The 26,392-nt window shown below is 38.8% G+C and overlaps 1 protein-coding gene and 1 long non-coding RNA gene across 2 annotated transcripts in view; one reads left to right on the plus strand and one right to left on the minus strand.

Annotated features, from left to right (window-relative positions):
* FRY (FRY microtubule binding protein) overlaps positions 1-26,392 on the minus strand; it is a 274,897-nt gene that overhangs the window by 200,515 nt on the left and 47,990 nt on the right. The window contains 1 exon segment of the mRNA XM_079137248.1: positions 23,286-23,485. Within this exon segment, the coding sequence (XP_078993374.1) occupies positions 23,286-23,485 (200 nt within the window).
* LOC306659467 lies at positions 7,423-16,728 on the plus strand. Its single transcript, XR_013763310.1, has 3 exons — positions 7,423-10,006; positions 10,155-10,220; positions 11,376-16,728. It is a non-coding gene; the product is annotated as an uncharacterized lncRNA (long non-coding RNA).

Raw genomic sequence — 26,392 nt, forward strand, 5'->3', positions numbered from 1 at the left:
GATTTAAATTACACTAACAAAGAGAAGATGAGAGAAAACCCAAATCACTAAAAATCGGAATGAACGAGGAAATATCACAACAGACAGGATTGAAATACAAAACATAATTAGAAGCTATTTTGAAAATCTATACTCCAACAAAATAGAAAATTTCAAAGACATCAACAGGTTTCTAGAGACATATGAATTGCCTAAACTGAATGAGGAGGACATAAACAATTTAAATAGACCAATTTCAAGTACTGAAATAGAAGAAGTCATCAAAAGCCTACCAACAAAGAAAAGTCCGGGACCAGATGGGTTCTCAGCCGAGTTCTACAAAACCTTTAAAGAAGAGCTCATTCCAATACTTCTCAAAGTATTCCATAAAATAGAAGAGGAGGGAACCCTCCCAATCTCATTCTATGAAGCCAATATCACACTGATACCTAAACCAGACAGAGACTCATCAAGGAAAGAAAATTTCAGACCAATATCCTTAATGAACATCGACGCAAAAATTCTCAACAAAATTTTAGCAAATCGCATACAAAAACATATTAAAAAGATAGTGCACCATGATCAAGTGGGCTTCATCCCAGGTATGCAAGGTTGGTTCAACATCAGGAAAAATAAACGTAATTCACCATATTAATAGACTTAAAGTCAAGAATCACATGATTATTTCAATAGATGCAGAAAAAGCATTTGATAAAATACAGCACCCCTTCATGCTCAAAACACTAGAAAAAATAGGGATAGTGGGAACATTCCTTAACATTGTAAAGGCCATTTATGCTAAGCCCATGGCTAATATCATTCTAAATGGTGAAAAACTGAAAGCATTCCCCCTAAAAACTGGAACAAGGCAGGGATGCCCTCTTTCACTACTTCTATTCAACATCGTTCTTGAGACTCTGGCCAGAGCAATTAGACAAACAAAGAAATTAAAGGGATACGAATAGGAAAAGAGGAACTCAAACTATCCCTGTTCGCTGATGACATGATTATATATTTAGAGGAACCTGGAAATTCCACCAGAAAACTCTTAGAACTCATAAGTGATTCAGTAAAGTAGCAGGTTACAAGATCAATGCCCATAAATCCAACACATTTTTATACATAAGTGATGAATCTTCAGAAAGAGAAATTAGGAAAACTACCCCATTCACAATAGCCTCGAAAAAAATAAAATACTTGGGAATCAATCTCACAAAAGAGGTGAAAGACCTCTACAATGAGAACTATACAACACTAAAAGAAAGAAATTAAGAACACCTTAGAAGATGGAAAGATCTTCCATGTTCTTGGATAGGAGAATTAATATTGTCAAAATGGCCATACTACCTAAAGTGCTATACAATTCAATGCAATTCCAATTAAAATTCCAATGACGTACCTTACAGAAATAGAGCAAGCAATTATGAAATTCATCTGGAAGAATAAGAAACCCAGAATAGCTAAAGCAATACTTAGCAGGAAGAGTGAACAGGGGTATTGCAATACCAGATCTTCAACTCTACTACAAAGCAATAGTAACAAAAACGCATGGTATTGGTACCAAAATAGAAAGGTAGATCAATGGTACAGAATAGAGGACACGGACACAAACCCAAATAAATACAATTTTCTCATACTAGACAAAGGGGCCAAAAATATGCAATGGAGAAAAGATAGCCTCTTCACAAATGGTGCTGGGAGAATTGGAAATCCATATGCAACAGAATGAAACTAAACCCATATCTCTCCCATGCACGAAACTAAACTCAAAATGGATTAAGGACCTCGGAATCAGACCAGAGACCCTGCAGATTATAGAAGAAAAAGTAGGTCCAAATCTTCACCTTGTTGGTCTAGGATCAGACTTCCTTAACAGGACTCCCATAGCACAAGAAATAAAAGCTAGAATCAACCACTGGGATAGATTCAAACTAAAAAGCTTTCTCTCAGCAAAGGAAACTATCAGCAATGGCGAAGAAAGAGCCTACAGAGTGGGAGAATATCTTTGCCAATCATACTTCAGATAGAGCACTAATCTCCAGAATCTATAAAGAACTCAAAAACTCTACTCCAAGAATTCAACAGTACCAGTCAACAAATGGGCTAAGGAAATGAATAGACACTTCACAGAAGAAGATCTACAAGCAATCAACAAACATATGAAAAATGTTCAACATCTCTAGTAATAAGAGAAATGCAAATCAAAACACCCTAAGATTCCATCTCACCCCAATTAGAATGGCGTTATCAAGAATACGAGCAACAACAGGTGTTGGCGAGGATGTGGGGAGAAAGGGTACACTCATACACTGCTGGTGGGCTGCAAATTAGTGCAGCCACTCTGGAAAGCAGTGTGGAGATTCCTTAGAAAACTCGGAATGGACCCTCCATTTGACCCAGCTATCCCACTCCTTGGCCTATACCCAAAGGACTTAAAATCAGCATACTACAGAGACACAGCCACATCAATGTTCATAGCTGCTCAATTCACAATAGCCAGATTGTGGAACCAACCTAGATGCCCTTCAATTGATGAGTGGATAAAGAAACTGTGGATATATATATACAATGGAATATTACTCAGCCATAAAGAATGATAAAATTATGGCATTTGCAGGCAAATGGATGAAATTGGAGAATATCATGCTAAGTGAGATAAGCCAATCTCAAAAGCCAAAGGACGAATGATATCGCTAATAAGTGGAGGATGACACATAATGGGGGGAGGGAAGGTTAGTGTTAGTGTTAGAGTTAGGGTTAGGGAGGGGGCAAGTATGGAAGAAGGAAGTACTGTATAGAGGGTAAAGAGGGGTGGGAGGGGTGGGGGAAGGGAAAAAAATAACAGAATGAATCAAACAACATACTCTATGTAAATTTATGATTACACAAATGGTATGCCTTTGCGCCATGGACATACAGAGAAACAACATGTATCCCATTTGTTTACAATAAAAAAAAAAAAAAAAAAAAAAAAGAAAACCCATCGATGAGGAAGAAAGCCAGACACCATATCTGCTCGGGACTGCATCTGGCTTTCCAGTCTCCACACTGTAAGCAACAAATTTCTGTTGTTTAAGAACTACCCCATTTATGGTAGTTTTTTATAGCAGTCTGAATGGAATAAGACAAGCTATATACTTGGAAACTGCTGAGGAAGTGAATTTTAAATGTCTTACCACACATTTATGAAGAAGTGTCTGGGGTGATGGATATGTTGATTAGCTTGAAGTACTTATTCCACAAAGTGTAGATATAGCAAAACATCATGCTGTATGCCAAAAATTTACAAATTTTATTTGTAAAGTTTAAAAAAAATCTGATACTGTGGTGGTCTTGTATTTTCAACGGAAACCACATAATAAAAACCATGGCTGGGTGTAGTGGTGCATGCCTGTAATTCCAGTGACTTGGGAGATCTGAGGTATGAAGATTCCAAGTTTGAGACCAACTGTGGCAACTCAGTGAGACTCTGTCTCAAAATAAAAAGATAATAAGGACTGGGGATACCGAACAGAGGTAAAGCACCCCTGGGTCCAATCTCCAGTAACAGAAACAAACAAACACACAAACAAATTAAAAGCCCAAACCACCATCACCACCAAAACATAGAGAATTTATTTTTTAAGTTTTTAGTATTTATCTTGGGACTTAACAGATAATAAAAAGTTGAAAGTGACATACTAGTCTAAGTTCTTACCTGTAGAAACAAATAAGATCTATTTATTAGACTGATGTTGAGGGACAAGCTGCTAATCATATATTTACTAGGTGTAACTGGTGAATTTGGGGCATGTGATTTGACTTGTACCACAGAACTCAGCAGAAATAATCTCAGTAGTGACTTGGGTCTACAGAAATATATTATAATTACTTATCCTTGTTTGTATTTTGTATTTTTTACTCTGAGAGTTAATTCTGACCCAAATTTGGTTCAGGATTAAAAAACAAACAAAGGCACTTACAATGTTTTCCTTTGGCCAATGGAAAGGCCCTGGAACACTCCATCTACGTGGAGCTGATCACACAGACCCTCTGGCTATCTCCCTCCTCCCATCTGCTCCTCCATTCACCGAGATGAAATAATACCTATAGCCATGCAAAGTCCCCTCCCAACCCACAGTCTTTGCTCTTGAAAAAAATGGACATGGTGGGCTCATGCTGGACATGTGAAATTTCATCAAGAGCCTTCTGAATCAACTGCTCTGTCTCATCTGCAGAATACAGAACATCAAAATATATATTCTTCTAAAGAGAATACTGCATTCTTACAGGCTACTAAGCCTTTTCAAAGTTTGTGATCTAGAATGTAGTAGATGTGGGAGGTTTAGAACATAATAAAACACTAATCTGGCAGAGTCAGTATAAAAATGAAAAACACAGAACGATTAGAGAAACAACAGAAGCGGTTAAACATACAAGAAGACAAGTTCAGCAATTAAACTGGAAAGTACTTCTTGTCTATGTAAAGGTTATAAGGTCATCTTTTGAAGTTCTCAGTAAAATCAACCTAAATACAAAGATGAAAATTACAGAAGGGTGAACAGGTGGCACCAGGTCTCACCAACGTCCTTGGCATACACCCACTGTAAAGAGTTCTACTCCATGTTCTCTTTATTCATCACCAACAGAGGTTGAGAGTCCCCCACGTGTCAATCACGGCCTGCTGGGTGGAAGGCTGTGGAACGTGACCCCTCCCCGCCCCACCACTGGGAAGGAGGGCCCCAGCAGGCAAGTGGGCAGTGATCTCTTAAGAGTGCTTTCTCCTGGCTCATCCAAACCTCCACCCAGCTGTCACTTCCTGGGGGAGATCTTTTTTAGTTGCCCCCAATACCAAGTCCCTCTCGTGAGACTGTACAGCTCCACATACTTTTTCCCTTTTGCGGCAGTTATCACAGTGCAAAGTCACATCGCAGTGTACCACCATGTGATGTATGTCCCCTAAGTGCCACCCCCACTTGGCAGGAAACCCCAGATACATAGCAAACTCCATCTGTTTCTCTGGACATTTAAGAGTCACCGCAGAGGATGGCTTAGTGCGTCTGCCTAATTAATGAAAGCTCTAGGCTGCTGGTGTCCAGTTTCTTCAAATACAGGATCCTTTTTTTGTGTGTGTAGGTATGTTTTTACATGTTTTGTTATAAGCTAAAAAAAAAAATTATACTTTTATTGTGGCAAAATATACATAACAAAACTTAGCAGTTTAACCACTTTTTTGTGGGGGAGATAACCAGTGATTGAACTCAGGGTCACTCAACCACTGAGCCATATCCCCAGCCCTATCTTCTATTTTATTTAGAGACAGGGTCTCACTGAGTTGCTTAGTACCTCACCATTGCTAAGGCTGGCTTTGAACTCGTGATCCTCCTGCCTCAGCCTCCCGAGCTGCTAGGATTACAGGCATGTGCCCCTGTGCCTAGCTTAGTTTAACCACTTTTAAGTGTATAATTCAGTGGCATTAAATACATGCATGGTGTGGTTCAATCATCTCCATTATCTATTTTATGAAGATCACTTTTCAAGCCAAAAATTGTCAAGGAATTCTGAAACATGACAATCCCCTAACCATACAAGATAGCAATTCTATTTTAGCACATATTGTTTAACACTATACATGACAACAGAGCTAATACTACGGCTCCCATGGTACCTGCAAGTGGCTTTGTACTACAATAGCGACAATACATACACATGTATACATGTGTACACATGTACCTACATATGAAAAAAGGAAATGTGTCTTTTTCACAAGATCAGCTAAAAGCTAATGCCTGACTCACCTGTCGGTCTGTAGACCCTTGCAAGAGTTAGGAGGGCCACACCTTGAGAACCCACAATGTCCTTTCACCACTACCTGAACGAGGAGGCTGCTTCAGTGGGGAAGGAAGGCGACCATGTCCACCAACATCCTGAAGCTTCCCAGGCCTAAACGTTATTTTCTCCTGCAGCAAACTCGGTAGGAAGCTGGTACACAGGGTGTTTTAAACTTACACATTTTCACATACATAGGAAGGAAACAACATTTTCCAAGTCACTTTACCTAGTAGGCAAAGCTGAGAAGATAAGTTGTGTTCATGCACAATAGTCAGATCCATTTGCAAGAACATGGGTTCAAAGACTCAACCAAACAACACACTAAGTATTCCGTAATTATTTTTGCACAAATATCCTGCATTGATCATATTCTTTGAAGACCTGGTGCAAATGTCACTTCCAAGGTGGTGTCACCTATTAGTTGTCCCTTGGCTCTGGTTATTCTGGTCAGAGTTTCCATGGTGTTGTCATTTTTTGTCCTCCCCCATGCCCGATACACAGTTGAACCTTATTATCAGGGTTTGTTCAACGAGTGAATATGTCCCCATGAATTTGGAAAGACAGGTTCAGCCACAGAGAACCTAATCCACATTTAAACATTAACAAGATTATCTTTGTATCAATATAAATGTAATCAGTGTCAGGAGGCTTAGGATAGAGGAGAGACTATCACACATGCTAAACGAGAGAAAAAGAAAGGTGAAGAAAGGAAGGGAGGGAGGGAGGGAGGGAGAGAAGGAAGAGGGAATCTGAATCTGACCAAGCTTCTAGACCTCATTTTCAATTTTCAGGAAATACAGGAGTTAGAGAAAAATGTCATATTGTGCCACAGGGTGGCAATCAATAAAATCCAAACTGAAGGAAATTGTGGGAAAGAAAGACATTTCTTCAGTGAATAAGTTACAAAGGGTGAAAGGGAAGAAAAGAACTTGATGATTGCCCCCCACCTCCACCTCCACCTGGGCTGGAGATGGAAGCCCTGGAGAATGACCCAGGGTTTCGCACGTGCTAGGCACGCTCTACCACTGAGCCACACCCAGCCCTCGCTTCCTCACATCTTTTAAAAAAGCTACTGCAGTACGTGGATCTTCTCTGGATATTGATTAAAACTCTATTAAAAGAAAGCATGACACACATGAAACAATGGGCCATTTGAACACCTAATGGATATTTGATGATATTGGGGGATTATTGATAACTTTGTAGGTGTGGTAATGGTATTTGAGTTTCACTTAGAAAAGAGACTGGGCTAGGGATATAGTTCAGTTGGTAGAATGCTTGTCTTGCAAGGACAAGGCCCTGGGTTCAATCCCCAGCACTGAAAAACAAACAAAAAACCAAAAACAAACAAACAGAAAAACACCACACTTTATCTTGTTAGAGACCCATACCAAAATGCCTAGGGATGAATAGTACATTCAGCCCTCTGGATCCACGAATCCCACATCCAGGAATTCAAACAAGTCCACACTAAAAGTATTTGCAAGAATAAATAAATGAATAAATAAATTAAAAAGTTGCATTTGTACAGAATAAATACTGAGTTTTTTTCTTCAAGTTATTCCCTAAGCAACATGGTTGAACAACTATTTACATAGTATTCACATCAGTTAGGTATTATAACTCCTCTAGAGATGATTTAAAGTATTTGGGAGGAGGCATGTAAGATTCTTTGAAATACTACATCATTTTATATGGTGAACTTGAGCCCCTGCAGGGAGTCCTACAGCCAATTCCCTTGGGATACCCAGGGACAACTGTATTTACTTGAACGAATACTGGGGGGAAGTTGAGGGAGTGTGCAACAAACTGGCCATGAGTGGACTGTTGTTCAAGATGGTCACAGGGTTTGTCATGCTATGCTGTTTGAGCATGTTGAAACTTGAATTTGCATAATAAAACCAACAAATAATATCTAAAACTGTCTTTTTTGTTCAAAAAAACCCCACAATATCTCATTTTTAAAGAGGTATAAGCCATTCTCAAAAGCCTATTTAAGCAGCACATATCCAGCATTTAATTTTTTCCCAGTGGAGTTGCAGAGGGATCGCTCTCTGTTTCATCCCATTTACGGACAGGATTTGGGTGGCAAATTTCTCGCCTGCTGTGTGAGAAGCCAGATGGCAGTTCTCAGTAGTCTGTATTTTGTTTTCTCCCCCTGAATCAAAGAGCAATGCTGTTCCAGCTCTCTGAGAGTGACTTTTCTCCTGTCCTGAAGAATTCTGTAGGCATTTCAGTATTTCCATAGGAAAAGAACAGGTCCCTGTTTGTCTTTCTGGTTGGCTACCTTGGGGTTCTGATTTCCCTCACCCTTCTCTTAACATAGATTCTAAAAAAGAAGGGTAGAAGGAAGCCATCAGCTTCCACCTCAATTTTCAGACCATTTCAGTGTGTACTACCTACATTTCAGTTCATAGCCTTTTCACACCAGGTGTCTCTGTAGCTTTAAGAGGGAAGGGTGGGGGACTGGGGTTGTGGCTCAGTGGTAGAGTGCTCACCTAACATGTGTGAGGCACTGGGTTCGATTCTCAGCACCACATACAATATAAATAAAGATATTTTGTCCACCTACAACTAAAAATATTAAAAAAAAAAAAAAAAAGAGGGAAGACAGCCATGCAGGATGGGTCACTGGCAGCTGGAGGTCTAGGGTGAGTGCTATAAAGGTTTCATTTGAGAAACCTGAGGAACTCATCTGAGAAATCACTTTAAAATTCTGACTTTATAGTGGCCTCCCAAAATTCGAAGTGTGACTCACATAGATCAGACTTCAGTGATCTGAAAAGATCCAAGTTTTACTGCCCCTCAGAGATTTCAGGTAAACGTGTTTAACCTGGCAATGCCATGGAGTTAAGATGAGATTATTTGATTTCCCAAATACATCGCCAACCTTATTTAAGATGCTATTTTAATGTCTTTTAGTTAGTTATCACAACAGTTGAATGTAGTAGTTAAGGGAATGACTTCGGGGTGTGAAGATCTGAAGTTGGATTTACAAACTGTGGGCAATACTTATCCTCTGAGCTTCAGTTACCTCTTAGGAAAAATGGGGATAAATAATAATAAAACATCTCACAGAATTAAAAGATGAGGGGCTGGAGATGTACTCAGTGGAGTGCTTGCTTGGCATGGGTGAGGCCCTGGGGTAGATACTCAGCACCACATATAAATAAACAAAATTTTAAAAAAATATTAAAAGATGAATGGCATAAAGTACTCAGGAATTGCTTGTCATTGCTATTATTAGAATTTAACATCATTACTATTGGCATTAGAAAAGATTAAGATCCTATCTTTTATAATGTTTAGGAACTGAAACTAACTTCCATATATCTTCTGGGGTAATGCAACCCCCACTAACATTACTAAGGGTTTTAAGTTCAGTTTCCTAGAAGCTTCCATGTGTTAACCAGAAAGTTGTATTACAGAAAACAGGAAAAATAATTATAAAGAGTAATTGCCCTTCTCTCTTACAAAAAAAAAAAAAAAAAAGCTTAACATTGTTCTTAACAGGCAATTTAGAGGAAAACTTTTAATTTAATGATGGTGTGGCTATAAAAACAACCAAATTAAAACATTAACAACAAAACAACCAACATTAGTCTTCTCAAGTCTTGAAACTACTGTGCTTCTGATTATGAGAACATGTTTTTGCATAATCAACTGAAGGTTTTGAATGTCATTACCAGTGACAATTTATAATACACTTCTGGTCTGAGTAGTTAGCACAGAAGTTTAGAACCAAACCACTTCAGGATCTCTCTTCTTCACCAGAGCAGGGGGGATGCTGAGGGACCTGCTGTCCCATCCCATGGGGACTGTGTCCTTCGGGAGAGAGGGCTGTGCAATGCCACTTGAGCATTTCATCCAGAACTATCAGTTCCCCGCAGCCGGCATCCTGCTTCAGTCTGAACCAAAGAAAACTGGAGCTCAAAATATTTTTGTCTGTCATGTTTGTCTCTTCATATCTTATTTGTGCCAGCCTTGACTCCACTTTGGGGACACATCTAGGGAGTGAGCCTGAGGACACAAGGTTTGAATACTGATCTTTCACCTCAAATGACCCCTAACATGGGGGCAGGAGACAGTCAGGGGCCCAGAGATGAGAACAGTCTTGAAAGCACACGTACTCTGGTCATGTTGAATACCTGCCTGGATCACTCACCTTGTAGGGGAAGACTGTGCTTCTGTGATGCCTACCTCAGATTGTCACTAGGTAAAAATGGATGCCATCCATGACTTCCTGATGGGGTTTCATAAGAACTAATGAGCAAAACTGTTTCCCTTTTATTCTGTTTAGTTAGTAAAATGAGTTTCCACGAGCAAAACAATATATGCTGATTTTTTTTACCCAAAACATTTAGGGAAAAATACTCAAGATCAAGAAAATGATACAGAAGGAGTTTCAAAGAAGTCAAAGGTACCAGCAGGTAAGATGCACGCAGGATTCTGTGATATGGAATGTGAAGGTAGATCCAAATCCATTAGCCTATTTTGGCACTTTTGCTTCTAAACTAGAAACACTTGAGTTAATCTGTCCTATTTGCAGCTGGCTTTGCTCATTTCAGCAGAGCCTATTTCTCTGCCAAATTTAACAGTCCCAAGTACAAATCCATTATCTGAACAGTGGAGGGGAAACTTCAATTAAGTTCGGCTACAAAGTTAATCTTCATTTTAATTGAATAAAGAGCAGCTCTCACAGGCCTTCAACCTTCACTCCCTTTGTTTCTGGGTTACATTCTATTTTGTTGATGTTTTCCATTTCCTGGGTCCCAATTTACCCCTCCATCTGTGCATGTTACTATGTATATTTAAGTGCACTTTCAGTACGTGAGAACGAATCTTTTGTGGCCTTCTCGGGGGCTCTGTCCCATAGTTACTCTCTCCTGTCTTTCTCCCCCATCAGCATCCTTAAACCCATCTCCTCTTGGTGTCTTCTAGGCTACGTGTCTAACTCCAGCTGCGTTTCCTTTCCACCCCGCTTCTCATATCCATTTGTCCAACCAGTGGTCTACTTCTGACTTCCCTTCTTCCTCTCTTCTTTCTTCAACCACTGCAATCGAGCTTATCTCTCTCTTTTCACTAAAAATTGAGTCCCAAGAGGCCCCAGGAATCTTCCAAATGACAAATCTGGTGGCCAACCTTCAGAACTTTTCTCCCTGGAGTATCAGGGCATGTGACACTGTTGACCATCCCTTATTTCCACTCAAATCACCCCACCTCCCACCAGCAATCCTGCTTCTCCACTCATTCTTTCTCTGTGGCCTTCACAGGTTAGTGTTATGGTTTAGGTAATAGATGTCCCCCAAAATCTCATGTGTGAAACAATGCCTGAGAGTTTAGAGGTGAAAAGATGGGTCATTAGAACCTTAATCTGATTAGTGAATTAATCCACTGATAGGGATTAACTGGATGGTAACTCTAGGCAGGTAAGTTATGGCTGGAGGAGGTTGGTCCCTGGGGGTGTCCTTTGGGGTATAAATTTTGTCCTTCTTGAGCTCAGCATGCTCTCTCACTCTCTCTCTCTCTCTCTCTCTCTCTCTCTCTCTCTCTCTCTCTCTCTCTCTCTGTTTCCTTGTGCCAAGTTCCCAGATGCTTTCATCTGCCATGATGTTCTGCTTCACCTCAAGCACCAAGGAATGGAGCCAGTCATCTATGGACTGAGACCTCTCAAACTGTGAGCCTCAAATAAACTTTTCCACCCCAAATTGTTCTTTTTGGGTCTTTTTGGTCACAATGGTAAAAGAGCTGACTAAAACAGTTGGTCTTTCTCCTTAAATGTTTACCTTCCCCAGGGTTGAATCACCTTGGAGAAGCTCTTTGAACATTCCAACCCAGCTCCCTTCGGCAAGGGCGATAACAACTTAGAAATTGAGTAGAAATTTCCAAAGACTCAGTAAACATCAAATGGAATAATGTATTTTAAGACATCTTTAAAGTAAAAATGTACTAGATGTATAAGTAAGCAACAATAAAGATATCTAATAAAACAGGTCTCATTATTGACCTGTGGGCATCAAAACTCATGCTGATTAAAATCATCACAGAATCTAGCTATTGTGAATTGGGCAGCTATAAACACTGATGTGGCTGCTTTACTAGAGTATGCTGATTTTAAGTCCTTTGGGTACAAGGGAATACTACTCAGACATAAAGAAGAATAAAATGATGACATTTGCTGGTAAATGGATGGAGTTGGAGAATATCATGCTAAGTGAAATAAGCCAATCCTAAAAATGAAAGGCTGAATGTTTTCTCTGATAAGTGGATGATGATACATAATGGGGGGGAGGGAGTTGTGGGGGAGGATAAGAGAAGAATGGAGGAACTTTGGATTGTATAGAGGGAAATGGGGAGGGGTGGTGGGGAAAGAAAGATAGTGAACTGAGACAGACATCATTACCCTATGTACATGTATGATTGCACAAATGGTATGAATTTACATCATGCACAACCGTAGAAATGAAAAGTTGTTCCCCATTTGTGTACAATGAATCAAAATGTAGTCTATAAAAATGAAAAATATATATACAAAAAATCATCACAGTTCTACAGTACAAATTGCTGCTGCCTAAAATTATACTGATGACTTTCAGGAATGTCAAAATGCAAAATGTTGTGAGAAAACAGCAATATTATATCATAGTGTTCATAAGGAAGGAGTCTTCAAGACTCAGTACTATGCCATTATTTTTATTTTTATTTACTTTTTTTTCTGGTGCTGGTGACGGAAGCCAGGGCCTTGCACATGAAAGGCAAGCGCTCCACGGCATAGTCCTGCACCATTACTAGGGAACGCGTCATTGTTGGCACTTTGTGTCACTAAAAAACAGGATGATGTACTTTCAAAGGATCTCTTATTTGTATTAAAAAGGATGTCCATGTAAATGGTGAAAAGAAACATATAATCAGAAAGAACTACGATAAAAATATTTTGGGGGAATAGCCTTTGCCTGGTTTTATATTCCCCAAAGAGGAAAATCTGATAATCTCATGATGTCACTGGGAATAAATCTTAAGGCCTTACACATGGGTGAACTGAATACTATCTTAAAGTGAGGTAAAAAGTCCTTTGATTTTTTTTTTTTTTAACTCCAGAATACTTTTCACTGGGTTTATTTGCTACATGGGTTCAATTGGACTATGGTGCTTCATTAAATTCCACTGAATAACTGAAAAGATCCATTTAGGAGTCACAAAAGAAACATTTTTTGTCCACATGATTCCAAGGATGTTTATAATAAGGAAAACAAACTTCAGTTTTGTTTTCGTTTTCGAGCTCATCTAAAAGACCACCTCGTCAAGCCACTAAATGGAACCTTCCAATGGTTATATCTGGTTTTAGCTTTAGCAATGCTTTCTTTCTGGGCTAGGGTAAGTTTCCAGGTTTCTGGTGAATATCTTTATAGATTAAATGAGAGAGGTACCAGGCTAAGCTACCTTGCAGAGAAATAGCTATTTAAAAAGTTATTTATTTGTTTATAGTTGGAAAATAAGCCAGTACTTTGTCAAATGTGATATAAATACTCCCCTTCTGACCAGCACTGTTTCTTAGGCTCCTTTTTGGACAACTTGACTTTGATTTCTATCGCTACACTTATAAGGAAGCTAAATCTAGAAAATTATTTTTAATCTCTTTATATTCCCCTTACTAGGTTTGTTGAAGCAGTAGAAGCCCCTGTTTCAAGAGGGGTTTGACTAGAAAGACTAGCTGATTGTCCTCTGGGAAACTGACTTGAGTTCGCAGCATGGAGAGACATGAAGGTGGTGTTTCTGCTGTTTACACTTTCTTGGTCAACAGACACGTAACCTTTGCTTAGTACAGGATGACCGGCATATCCATCCAATGGTGCAGAAAAATCCCCAGTGTGCAAACCTGGGCATGATGAAATATTATAGGAAATATACTGTGGCTTAGGTTAATGAATGATTATAAGGTAACAAACAAGATTGATTACAATAACTTTTATGACAATCCACCATATAAAGATCCAAACTGAGAGGCAGTAATTCAGTACAGCAGAAGTTCCGAATTCACAAATTGCTTCAATATTAGAAATGGCAGGTAAAAGCACCTGATATTTGCTGGTATCTAGAAGTCTGCAGACCAGAACCAGACAGGAACCTCAGGGGTAAAAGGCAAGACTGTAGCTGCATGTGTATCTCCATATGGTCCAGAGGTGACAAACAGCTCTTTTAAATACTTTATTTTATTTTATTATTTTAATACTGGGACAGAAACCAGAGCCTGTGCATGCTAGGCAAGCACTCTACCACTGAGCTACATCCCCAGCCAAAAAAGTCTTTAATAACTTCAAATAGAGTACATCCTAACCTAAGTCTACTACTCTTGCCCTATGTGATCTAAGAGGAAGCTGGTGTGCGCTTTTCCCTTGCAAAAGGCTTTGCTTACTCAGAGCCAAAATCAAATTCATCACAAGTACTGGAACCACTTCTCTGTAGTTTGTTGACGGTGGGTCACCAGTTTCACTATTTTGGCATAGTGTCCTGCTGGATGTCAGGTGAACTGGTGAACTATCCTGATGCCAGCTCCAACATTAGCACCCAGGAGGAACAAACACCTGAGACCAGGGCCGGGGCAAAGGTATGTTAACAGGTGTTACTGCCCAAGCCTGGAACAATAATAGCGCACAGTAATACTGCCATTGATTAATTTCTCGGCCTTTCAGTGCTGGTGCCCGTTGACCGTGGCTGGTGTTCATATAGATTCAGTCTTAAGGCGTGACATATTTCATTACAAATTCAAGCTGTGTGTGGCATTCTGGATTCTTCAAAGGCTTTGTACCCCCAGAATAACCTATGTTACTTCTAGTTTACTTTTAGTCTTATTTTAAAACAGAAATTCCCTTGTTTCTTTCATGTTCACAACCAGTAGATGATGTTGTGTTATTTTTAAATGTCCAATCCAGTGTGACATAGCACCTTTAAGAATTATTACCTTGTCCTCCAGTCCTCACATGTGCTTCAAACCCAGAACAGAGACAGTATATAAACGACCCTGCCTGCGTCTTATCCATTGAGTATTTTGCAAGCAAGAGTTATCCAGGACCAAACAATCACAATAATGAAGATCCCATTTCTGTAGCATGTTTCTCCATAAAAGTGCTTCTAAATTCCAGGATTTCAGAAGAAGATGAGCATTGTGTGTGCTCTCTCTCTCTCCCTACTAAAGAACAAGATGAAAACTAAGTGTGTTGTTTTTTGAAATCATGTAGATCTTTCCCTTTTTCCAGGTTTCAAAGTAAAAACAAATTACTCTCTTTCTCTTCTTTGTCAAGAAAGTTAGAACGTCTTCTTTTTCTTTCCATTTAACATTTTATGCTCCGAATGTCAATTCAGATGGGATCTCTGGCCTAATCCCCAGTTTAGCTCCCACTACAGCTTCATGCAGGGACAATGGAAGATTAAACCAAGGTAGATTCAATAAACCATGACTTATACACTCAGCAATGCAAGAATTAAGTTTCATTTGTTATGTGCATTAGAGATAAAACTTGCTGCTCTTGTTTTATAGATGTGAAAACAATGATGGATCACATCTAGGTGATTTTGCAAGAAAAAAAAAGCCCTGGGATGAAAAGCCACATTTCTTGGGTGTTGTCCAAATTACAGGAAGAAGGATGGACCAAAGACCAACCTGAGAAAGACTGAAACTTCTTGAAATTTTCTGAACTTGTTTTACTTAGCTTGACATTTTGGGACACCTGGCCTCCCCGTGTAGCCTAGCAATCTGCTATTGCTACTTGTCTCTGAGACCCCTAACCTCAAGAACTTGTGAGATCTCCTCTTTAAATGCCTGTTAAAACCGTCCAAGGTAGACTCACTTCAAATGCTGGTTTCCCTGCCTCGGTCTTCATTGTTTATACTTGGGTGAGCCTCTGTGGCTTCAGTGAGGCTGAAGACACAGTGAGATGGATGTGCTGCCCTCCCCATGTATTTTCACTTGTTTGTCTCTGTCACATCCCAAAGCACAAGCACCAAGAGGGCCCCAACTGAGCCTGCTAGCAGCTTCTGCTACACCTCCGTTGGTGACATGGCTGAGCTCAAGACAAGTGTCTGATAGTGTTGGTGAAGGCAATGGCAGACAGCCAACTGCCCTGCTCAAGCCTCTCTGCTGTCTGAGAAACACAGAGACAGGAAATGCCAGGCTGACTTTGAAGGAAAGATACCAGAAGATTGGGTTAGTTGATCCCTGCTCCCTAACGAGGACGATGATGGTGCTGGTGGTGATGAAGATGACTGAGCACCTCTCATGTGCTCAGGATCACACTGGGCACTCCACACACATTATCTCTGAACGCTTGATCACCTGAGGAACCAGATACTGTTCCTCCTGTTCTGCAAACAAGGAAAAAGACAGGCTGCTGTTCTCAAGGCCAAGAGACAATAAAGAGATGGGGTCAGGAGTTAAATCTGGAGCAGTCTGAGAAGCTTTTTTGTCTTTGACCTTATCTCTCTTCTTGTCCATTCAATCTACAAAGTCAAAACTGGTGAGAACTCTTACATTTTGAAAAGCTGTAGAGTCTTATTTTTGAAGAGTTTATTAAGAAGCTAATGGCCAGTGACTATAGTGACTGATGCTATTTAAATAGAGACTTGTAGATAATAAGAGTGTATACTCAGAGATTGTGTCTGACCACTAAGAGTCAACTTGACTCTCTATCTACTGCTGGGGTGGGGTTGTGGGGCAGGTGGCCATATCAATGAGTAATGACGTATCCTTAGATGCCCCCAAGACAGGAGGCTGTAACTCAATGTCTCTTGTACTCAAGCACATTGTAGGGCATTCATTTGCCAAGTGTGAAGGGTAGGAGACAAAAATCCATTATTAGTATACAGATTGGCAAGATGACCTTTGGAAACACATGGATTCATACAGACATTCCTTCATGCTGCTATATTAACATTTCATTCATTCATTCAAAAAATTTACTATCTACTCTATGTAAAACACTCTTCCAAACATGGAAACATGGTGTCTGTGAGCATGCACGCACGTGTGTGTGTGGCAAGGTGCATCAGACACGGGTATTGTCTCCAAATGACTTATACAATAATACTGTATTTTTTGACTTAAAAAAAAAATCATTGCTCCTCTATAAAAATACATTTTATACTATGGTCTGGTATATATAAAAGTTTCATGAAACAATAATTACCCTAAAAATCTATAATGTACTCTGATATTTTCTGTTCTAGTCTATTCTAATTACTCATTGAACACAGAATAGTTTTGCTTAAGAGAATAATATGGTCATTCTAATGAGGTAGAGATTTATAGGTACATGGAAGTCTGTGTAAATATGGGCAAAACTGGAGAGTGCAGGGAAGAAATAGAAACAAACAAACAAATGACGACAACAAAAAATAACCCAAGTCTTTTACAGTGAGGAAGTGTGTGAACTGGACCTTGACAACCGTTAGGCTGAGCAGCTAAGAAGCATTCCCAGGAGTGAGTCTGGCACACATAATGCATGATGGTACGTGGAGAGCATGAGATAGGTCGTGTCCAAAAGTGAAAAAGTGTGAAAAAGGTTTTAGACAAGGAAAGTGAGAAACGGGGTAGTGTGAGGATTTATCAGATGGGATCAGAGGAGGAGCTGGTTACAAACCCCTCACTGTTCTTTTTATTCACCTTGGGGACATCCTTGCCATGGGAATGTCTGCTTGCACATGAATCTCACGATGCAGAGGTCCACCTGGCTTTATCTGCTTAAGGAGCAAATCAAGAATTCTGCAGGGGATGCAGGCAGGATGACAGATTAAGATAACTTGAAATTTCCCACATTTGGAATAACACTTGGGAAATGCTGAATAGAACTTTTTTTTTTTTTTTTTTTTAAATGCAGAAATGAGTTCACAAGATTGGCAAAAATAAAGGAACAGCAGGAAGTACTAAGGTGGTAGAGTGGCAGCCCAGGAGGCAGACTGTTTGGTCATCCTAGAGGTGTTTTGTGGTCCACATGAAGACAGGAGAAAGAAAGCTGTCGGCCTTGAGGGCTGGGATGATGGAAATAAGGTGTTTTACATAAAGTTTGGTTCAAAAAAGTCTACGAAAAAGATGAAAAGCTATACCAGTGGGTTCTAGGTTAAAACAAACTAACAAAAATCACATCCAAGAATCTGAAAGCACAAACCAAAGTTTTATATGAGCCAGGGGTTTACATTTGCATTATCTGCTAGTATAGAACTTCCTAAGCCAAGAAAGCAGTAGATATTTGGCTCTAGATAGGGATAACTCTGGGGTCACAAAAAGAAGCAAAGGCAGAAAAAAAGATGGAGAAAGACTCCCACAATAATGAATGTAAGGGAAACTCATGGAAAAATTTGTATTGAAAGTTTGTGCAGTACATGAAAAGCAATTTACCATTAGCAAAAGTTATCAGATACAGCAAACAGGAGGTATAGGCACAAACACTGATATAATAGAACAATAATCTAAAAGAAGACAGAACAATGTATGTTTAGGCAATTGAAGACATAAAATAAAGTTGTATACTTAAGGAAAAAAATAACATGGGAGGAAAAACACACCAAAGAGATCCTAAAAGGGACTCAAACGATACTTCTAGGAATGAAAAATGTGGTTGTCAGAATTAAAATTCTCCACGAGAATGATAAGCAACAAGTTAGACATGGCTCAAGAGAGTATTCATGAATTGGAAGACAGACCTGAAAAACATTACTTGGAACATCATAGGAAAAGGCAAAGAGAGAGAGATGATAAAAGAAGGAATTTGCAATATAGCAAGAAAAGGTTCAAACACATCTAATAGGAGTGTCAGAAAGAGAAAGTGGTAAGTGGATAAATGGCAATTTTAACATAATTAATAGTTAAGAATTGTTAATTAATTGTTAAGGATTGATGAAAGATATAAATCCTCAACTCAAATTCAAGAAGCATAAGAGTCTCACACAAGAAATAAAAATAAATTCACATCCAAATGCAGTGTAGCGAAAGAGCAGAATAACAAATACAAGGAATAAAACCATAATAGCAAGAAAGACATAATCTATGAAGAAAGTAATAAATCAACTGCAGACTTTTCAATGGTCATGATAGAAGCAACATAGTATAATATAACTTCAAAAGTCTAGAAGAGAATGAATGTGAACCTAGAGTTCCATTCCCAGTGAACCACTGCTGATAAGTGAGGGGAAAATAAGACATTAGAATGAACAGGACTGATTATTCATCTCCCACAGACTCCTTTTGTATTTTTTATTTTGAAATAAAAATAACTTTAAACAGGCATAAATAACTCAGTTAGCTTGTTTAGAATGTTTTGCATGGCAAAGGCAAAATAATGGTGACTGAACAAGAGCAAAGGATATCAAATGTCCCCAAAAAGCAAAAAGAAAAGAAGAAAAAGAAAAAAGAGGCTGGGGATGTGTCTCAAGTGGTAGAGCACTTGCCTAGTATGTGTGAGGCATTGGATTTGATCCCCAGCATCACATAAAAAGAAATAAGTAAAATAAAGGTACTGTGTCCATCTACAACTTAAAAAAATATTATAAAAAAAGAAAAAAAATTATTGACTTACTCAAATATTAATGAATATGGATCTGAATGTCTTTTGGAAACAAAGAACAATACGGCTGAACAAGTGAAAGATGTTCACAAATATATTCATAAAGCAAAAACTCTAAAATTTTATTTTGGTAAGATATTTTTATTTCCCTTCCCCCTCCCATTAAGGTCAGCTGTTTGGGTAACCTTATTTATTTGACATAAATAAAACTTTAAACTTTGATGTATTGTGGAATATAACCTATTGCACACAGTCTGTTATACTGGTATGGGATTCTTAGTCTTTTAAAAGTAAAACTGAAAAATACGGATTCCTGTGTAGTCTTCCAAATAATAAAGCCATACTTCTAAATTTTTGAAAATTATCTTTGCCACTTCAAATTTTAGCTATGTTAAGGTTTATAGAATATGATTTTGTGATTTGATACAAACACATATGAGTTCAGGGTTCCAATGGATTTAATATCTTTCTTCTTTCTTTCTCTGGTGATTGAATGAAGAGGTGCTTAACAACTGAGTCACATCCCCATCCCTTTTTATATTTTATTTAGAGACAGGGTTTTGCTAAGTTGCTTAGAGTCTCACTAAGTTGCTGAGGTTGGCTTTGAACTTGAGATCCTCCTGCCTCAGTCTCATGAGCTGCTGGGATTACAGGTGTGTGCCACCAAGCGTGGTGATTCAACATCTTTCTAAATGAGGTCAACTTAGCAAGAGACATAGGAGAATAGCTTTATTAGAATTCTCCTAATTAGAGTATGTCCTCTACATACATAAAAGAATACCTCTTGGGATGGGGTTATAACTCAATGCATAAGACCCTGGGTTTCATTTCTAGCACTGCACAAAACAGCAGCAACAAAACAAACAAAAAATAAAAACAAAAACTACTTCTTGCTATGACTGCAGAACAAAAATGCCAAAAGCACATTTCTACTTTTCCAATCAGATAACAAGATACAGAATCCATTGTGGCTACTCTCCTCTAAGGAAGCAAACATAAGGACAAAAAATTACCAAGCAGTTTTCAACAGACAAGAAAAGACTATGGCATGGGAAGTTTGTATTTGTGCCAAAAAATACAAGGGGGATGAACAGTATGTTTTTATAAAAAGCAACAATACCAAAAATTGACTGAATGTATTTCTTCAGGTAAAAACCCCAAGCTGTCAGCACCTAAGAGCTCCCTCCCCCATTAGGCACATGGTGAAGAGATGCTGATGAAGAGGTCCTGTGCTTTTCCCCTTCAGGTTCCCATTTGGGGATACTTAAGTCGCACCATCAAAAGGAACTCAGAGCCTACCGCTGATTAGAAAGCTGGCCCACGAGAGTTTCTGAGACCTAATGCTTACTCAGAGAAGAAAGAAGGCCACATAAAAGTCAGAGCTGAGTAAAGAAGAAAAGATAAAACCAAATCTATTTCACATCTGAAATTCTTAAATGACGGTTTTTAAACTATTGTTCTGGAAATGTAGATGGCTCAAAAAAGAGCCTCTCTCAACTTTTGTACAACTTCTCAGTGCCTCAGGAAAAGTCACTAGGCTACTCAGTTTCAGAGACCCTTCTCCTGTCATTTTTGGTCTTCTCTGATGTTGAGGGAAATACTCTTCATTGTGCCTTACCACTGCTTCCTCCCTGGGCTCCCAAATACCCTATGGACTCCAAGGCAGCTTTCCTCCCCCAACCAGGGAGGCAGTCCCAGCTTCCTAGGCAGCCAGAGTTTCCACAGGTCAACACTGTTCTGAGCAAGGGGAATATGGGAACTTGACTTGGCTAACTCAAGTCCCAGAAGAGCCCTGTGTTGGTATAAGAGGTGAGTGAAGATATCTCTATGCGAAGTTGTCCCTGCAGAGACTGGCAGTAGAGTGTAGTTACTGCAGGTCAGAGGGAAGCTCTGACTTCATCCATCAAGATGTGACCTTGAGCAATTACTTAACCCTCTCTGTGCCAACGTGTCCCATTTGTAAATGGGAAAAGACCTCAGGTCATTGTAAAGATACTAAGTGAAGCACTGCCTGGCACACGGTAAGTACTCCATAAATATTAGCTACTACTAGTAGTTAGAGTAGTAGAAACATAAAAACATGAGAAACTGGGAAAAAGGTGCTGCTCTTTAAGTGATTTAAATTATAAAAACAAGACATGTTTTCCATAATAATAGTAATTCAATAAATAATTAGAATTTTATGAACAGAATGTATAAAAATGAGCTCCAATGATCTAATGAAAACTTTAAAGTGCAAAATTTATAATTTCCAGATAAACACACTTAACAAATGAACCTGAATTTTGATTACCAAACTGTAAACTGTGATTCTTACAAGTCATTTTTAACGACTGATGTTGTGCATCATCTATTACCTATTTTCAGAGATGGTGCTTGATCATTTTAAGCTATGATTCTGCAGAACAAACTCAGATTATCTTCTCATTGCTCCAGTATCCCCACAGGAGGGACAAAGCTGTGTTCACAGAACAGCTGCGTCACTCGGAATTCCTTTCCTTCTCTCTTATTGTGTGTGGCCCCGCCAAGGTCAGAAAACAAGTAATCTGAATCTACCAATTGCACTTTCTTCCTTCCTGACTGTCCTTTCATGATTCTGCAGTCCTTAGAGCCCTGTTAAAGCAATTAACATAAGGCTGACCCAGGCCTTATTTTCCAACAGTAGCATCTGCAAAGACACTAAGCCCAAGGACATCCATCATCTGTCTAATAAGAAACCTAAAGGTAAATGAGTCAAGAATTTCCTGTCTTCCAACTTTCAGAAACTGAAGAGGGGTTTCTCAACTACTTGCCAAAACATGAACTCTGACAATACAGAACTGAGAACCTTACGTTCTCAAACTGGAAGTCCAGACAGCCACTTGAAGAACAATGATATTTTTTTCTTCATTTATTTTAAATAAAAATACAGGGAAAATTTTTGCCTTAAGTATAAACAGAGGCTCTGAACACAATATTCTACAATTAATACCTCTTCTTAGATTATGTTTATTAGCTCTGATTGCAGCAGAGAAGTGTGCTACTGAATTGTATTTGCTGGAGATTATTTTAAAAATTCACTACACTCAAATTTTTCCCTTCAGCCCATGAAGTTCCAAAGTTTCCAGTTTAGTGAGTGTTTCAACAAAATTAACACAGGTGCATTAAAATAGGTTGGTAATCATAATTTCCAATTTTCCCAAATTTTTCCAATGCTCTGATCACTCACCTATTATTTTTCTCAAAAGAATAGAACTTTTAAAATATAATGTTTATTTCAAAGTGATCGTATGTGGTATATTTGTTGCTCAATTTAAGTTTTTATAGACGTTCCACATCTGGGACAATAGAACCACATGGGTTAAATCAAGAAATCTAACTATTATTTTTTGAAAATTACCTATGATATTAAAAGAAAAAAAAACATTTTGGGGCTGGGGAGATAGCTCAGCCGGTAGAGTGCTTGCCTTGTAAGTACAAGGCCCTGGGTTCGATCCCTAGCACCAAAAAAAAAAGAAAAAAAAATTGTAAAGTAAGGAAATACAAATCCATTCTTTACTTGAATGGCAGAATCTGGTAAACAGTCATCCTTTCAGATCTGTGAGGGACTGCTTCCAGGATATCCTTTGGATATAAAAATCTACAGATGTTCAAATCCCTTATATAAAATGATGTAGTATTTGCATATAATCTGGACATACATCATTCTATATACTTTAAATCATCTCCAGATGACTTGTAATATCTAATATAATGTAAATGATATGTAATTAATAGTTAAACTGTATCGATAATGACCAAAACAATATTAAGCAATGCTCAGTACAGATGCAACTGTTCCCCCAAGACCTCTGATCTACGTTTGGTGAAATCCTGGATGTGGAACCCACCAATATGGAGGACTGACTACATTCAGGGAACAGATGAGCTTTAGAAGAGGTAGGTTGTATGGCACAGACTCACCAGTGGCTCTGCCATAATGATGCGTATTTTGCGCTCGGCCTGAGTGGTGAAGTTGACAAACAAGCTCTTGAGGACATATTCTCCCGGTTTGCTGTCGGGATCCACACTGATGGGTAACATGGTTGGCGGCCCTTTCTCCCTGTGTGTGCCTGAAGCAGGTGGAACGGGAGGCTTGATGTAACCGTTGCCAACTGGAGAAGCTGAAAAACAGAAAGGATGTGCTTACTGGCTGAAAATAACATCATACATATTCAGGTGAGATCTGTAAAATCATAAAAATAAGGATATGAATCATATCAAGAATGTAGCGCTTAATATTATAACTTGGCATTATTATTTAGAAATGGTGATAGAATTTATTTTGTGATAGTATGTTTGCATTATACCCGATTTGACAATCTCAAAATTCTTTTGGTTACCACCCTGATACAGCTCATACATTCTACAATATGTAAGATGTTTTGACTTCTTTTTTTAGAAGTCAGGCAAAAGGACCAAGAAAATTTATATGGGAGAAAAAGTGATTTCGTGTCCAAGTTTTTCTAATGGTAGGAGCTCTCTTGTCTTCTGTGTTTTAGCAGAATAATTGAAAAGACTTTGGGGTCATGGCTTCCAGAAGCCTCCAGAAAACAGTTTTCAAAAGCCCAGTTGCTCTTGCTCTCAAGGGGATGTACCTTTAGGAGGGCTCAGGCAGTTCCATTCATGCCATCCAAAGGGGGGATTAAAATTTTCACACCCACTACCCTAAAATTTTCACACCCACTACCCTTCGCTCAAGTTGGAATACCCTGCTTTGTGTGTGTGTGTGTGTGTGTGTGTAAAACAGATATCTATCTTTTGTCATATATACATATTATAATATATATGCATGTCTGTTTTCATATACATATGAATTTATTTTTTTAATAGTGCTAGGCCTGCAGGATGCCAGGTTAGCACTCTGCCACTGAGCCACAACGCCATCACTTGTCCTTCATAAAATGCATAATTTCCCTACTTGGATCGGATCTTGAACAGGGGCAGCTATCAGGGCTCCCAGTGTGCAGCCTCTGTTCATAATGCAACATAGTTAACTGTTTTAATTAGTTAGTAAAAAAAAAAATGTTTTGTTCATAAATGCAGATTTCATGTCTCTGCTTTTCATGGTGCTTTGACATGTTAAATTCTAGTATCCACCAGCCAAATACTTTTGATGTAGTTAGGTATCAATACCCAATGAAAGAAATGTAAGAACAAATGAGCTTAGAACAGAGACATATGGAATGCTGAGGACAGGCTAATGATGAAGCAGACTTTCAAAGGCAGCATACAGGGGCTGCAAATGTACTCAGTGGTAGAGCATGTGTGAGCCCTAGCATGTCTGAGGCACTGGGTTCAATCCTCAGCACACATAAAAATAAATAAATAAAATAAAGTATTGTGTGACTGGGTACAGAGATTAAGGAAAAGAGTCATGAAAAAAGTGAATTTCCAGTTTGGACTTGGTTTAGTTACCAAGAGAATGGTGGTGTCATTGATAATAAAGGAGGAACAAGATTCTCCATGAAAGCTAAATATTCACAACTGCAAATGAATTCAAGTGTTTTCTTGCTTTCTATCCAAAGCCCAATTCTGAGGAAGACATAGAAGTGTTTTATTGATTGAATTACAAGTATATCTCCCATTGTACCTTGACGATTCTCCCTCATCTTTCCTACCTGTCTGCTCTAATTCATTTTTCCTGTTTGGAATCCCTTAAATCTCAGGAGTTCTTCCCAGATCTCAACTACCACTGTGCCATAAGAATATGGCTTGTCAACTTAAAACAATAAAATAAAAGGTGTTGTATAGTATTTCTTTTCATCTTCCCCATTCCCTTTAGCCATGTCCTAGTCTCAGCCCTTGAAAATCTATGGTGAGCTTATAACAGAAACTGACTTTGTTCCATCTGTTTTCTATACCAAAGCAGTCTTTCTCTTACATGGCTTCATCATAACTTTCATCTGCTTACAACTTTCATTAGCTTCCAGTTATCTCCATCAAGCCTCAAACACACTGGCCTGGCCTTAAGGTCTTTAATAGTTTGCCTTCCTGCATCAAAGTCCCATCAACACCCTGACTGTCCCACAAGCACACTATTCTTAGGCACACCTTTCTTCTTTCTCTCCTCCTGCTACTGTCCCTTCTCTGTCCACTAATCTTCCTCGTCTTTTACCAATAGGTCAAGTGGTTTTGTCTAGAATCAGCCCTAAAATTGATCCATGTAATCTTTTTAGCTGTATCCCTAACAAGACTGCTTGCTAGATGTAATATGCTGGCTTTCAGTATCCATGGGGGATTGGATCCAGGATGAGCTGGTGACACCAAGATCCAAGGAAGCCCAATTCCCTTATGTAAAACACGCAGTATTTGTATAAAACCTATGCACATTCTCTCATTTGCTTTAAATCAACTCGAGGTGACTTAAAACGCCTGGTACAATGTAAATGCTATGTAAACCTGCATGGCACAATGACAAGAAACAGAAGGCTGTACATGCTCAGTACAGATGCAATATTTTTAATCCAAATTTGACTGAGTGCACAGATGTGGAACCAGTGGACACAGAGAATTTACTATACAGAGTTCCTTGCATGGATAATTCTCAATAAATCTTAAATCACTAACTAAACATAGCTTCTTACTTTATTTGTATATGTCTAAGAGTGATTCATACGAAGGCACATTAGGAGAATCAGTAATGTCACCGTCTCTAAAGAATAGGGCATAGTATTTGTGATGTAAGAGCCATTAATTAAAGGTATCATAAGCAGCTTATTGAAAGATACTATTTATTCTAAAGGGTCCTATGTAAAGTCAGGTGACAAAAACAAAATACTGTCCCCTCTTCTCCCTTACCTCCCACTCTCAGTGCAGGAACCCTGTGGAAGCAGGATGCCTCTCCAACTCCAAATTACAGAGGTATATCATAGCCCCATAAGCTATCTTCCTAATGTATGCCGGGCATCCTGCCACAGAACTGGAGACTGGAACATAAACCTAAAATGCCTATTTAGAGTACAACTTCTTATTATCTTTGGTTTTCCAGAGTTGAAACCACTTCTAGATGGCAGCAATAATTGAGTTGA

The sequence above is a fragment of the Sciurus vulgaris genome (assembly GCF_902686455.1).
Source record: "Sciurus vulgaris genome assembly, chromosome: 4".
Taxonomy (NCBI): Eukaryota; Metazoa; Chordata; class Mammalia; order Rodentia; family Sciuridae; genus Sciurus; species Sciurus vulgaris.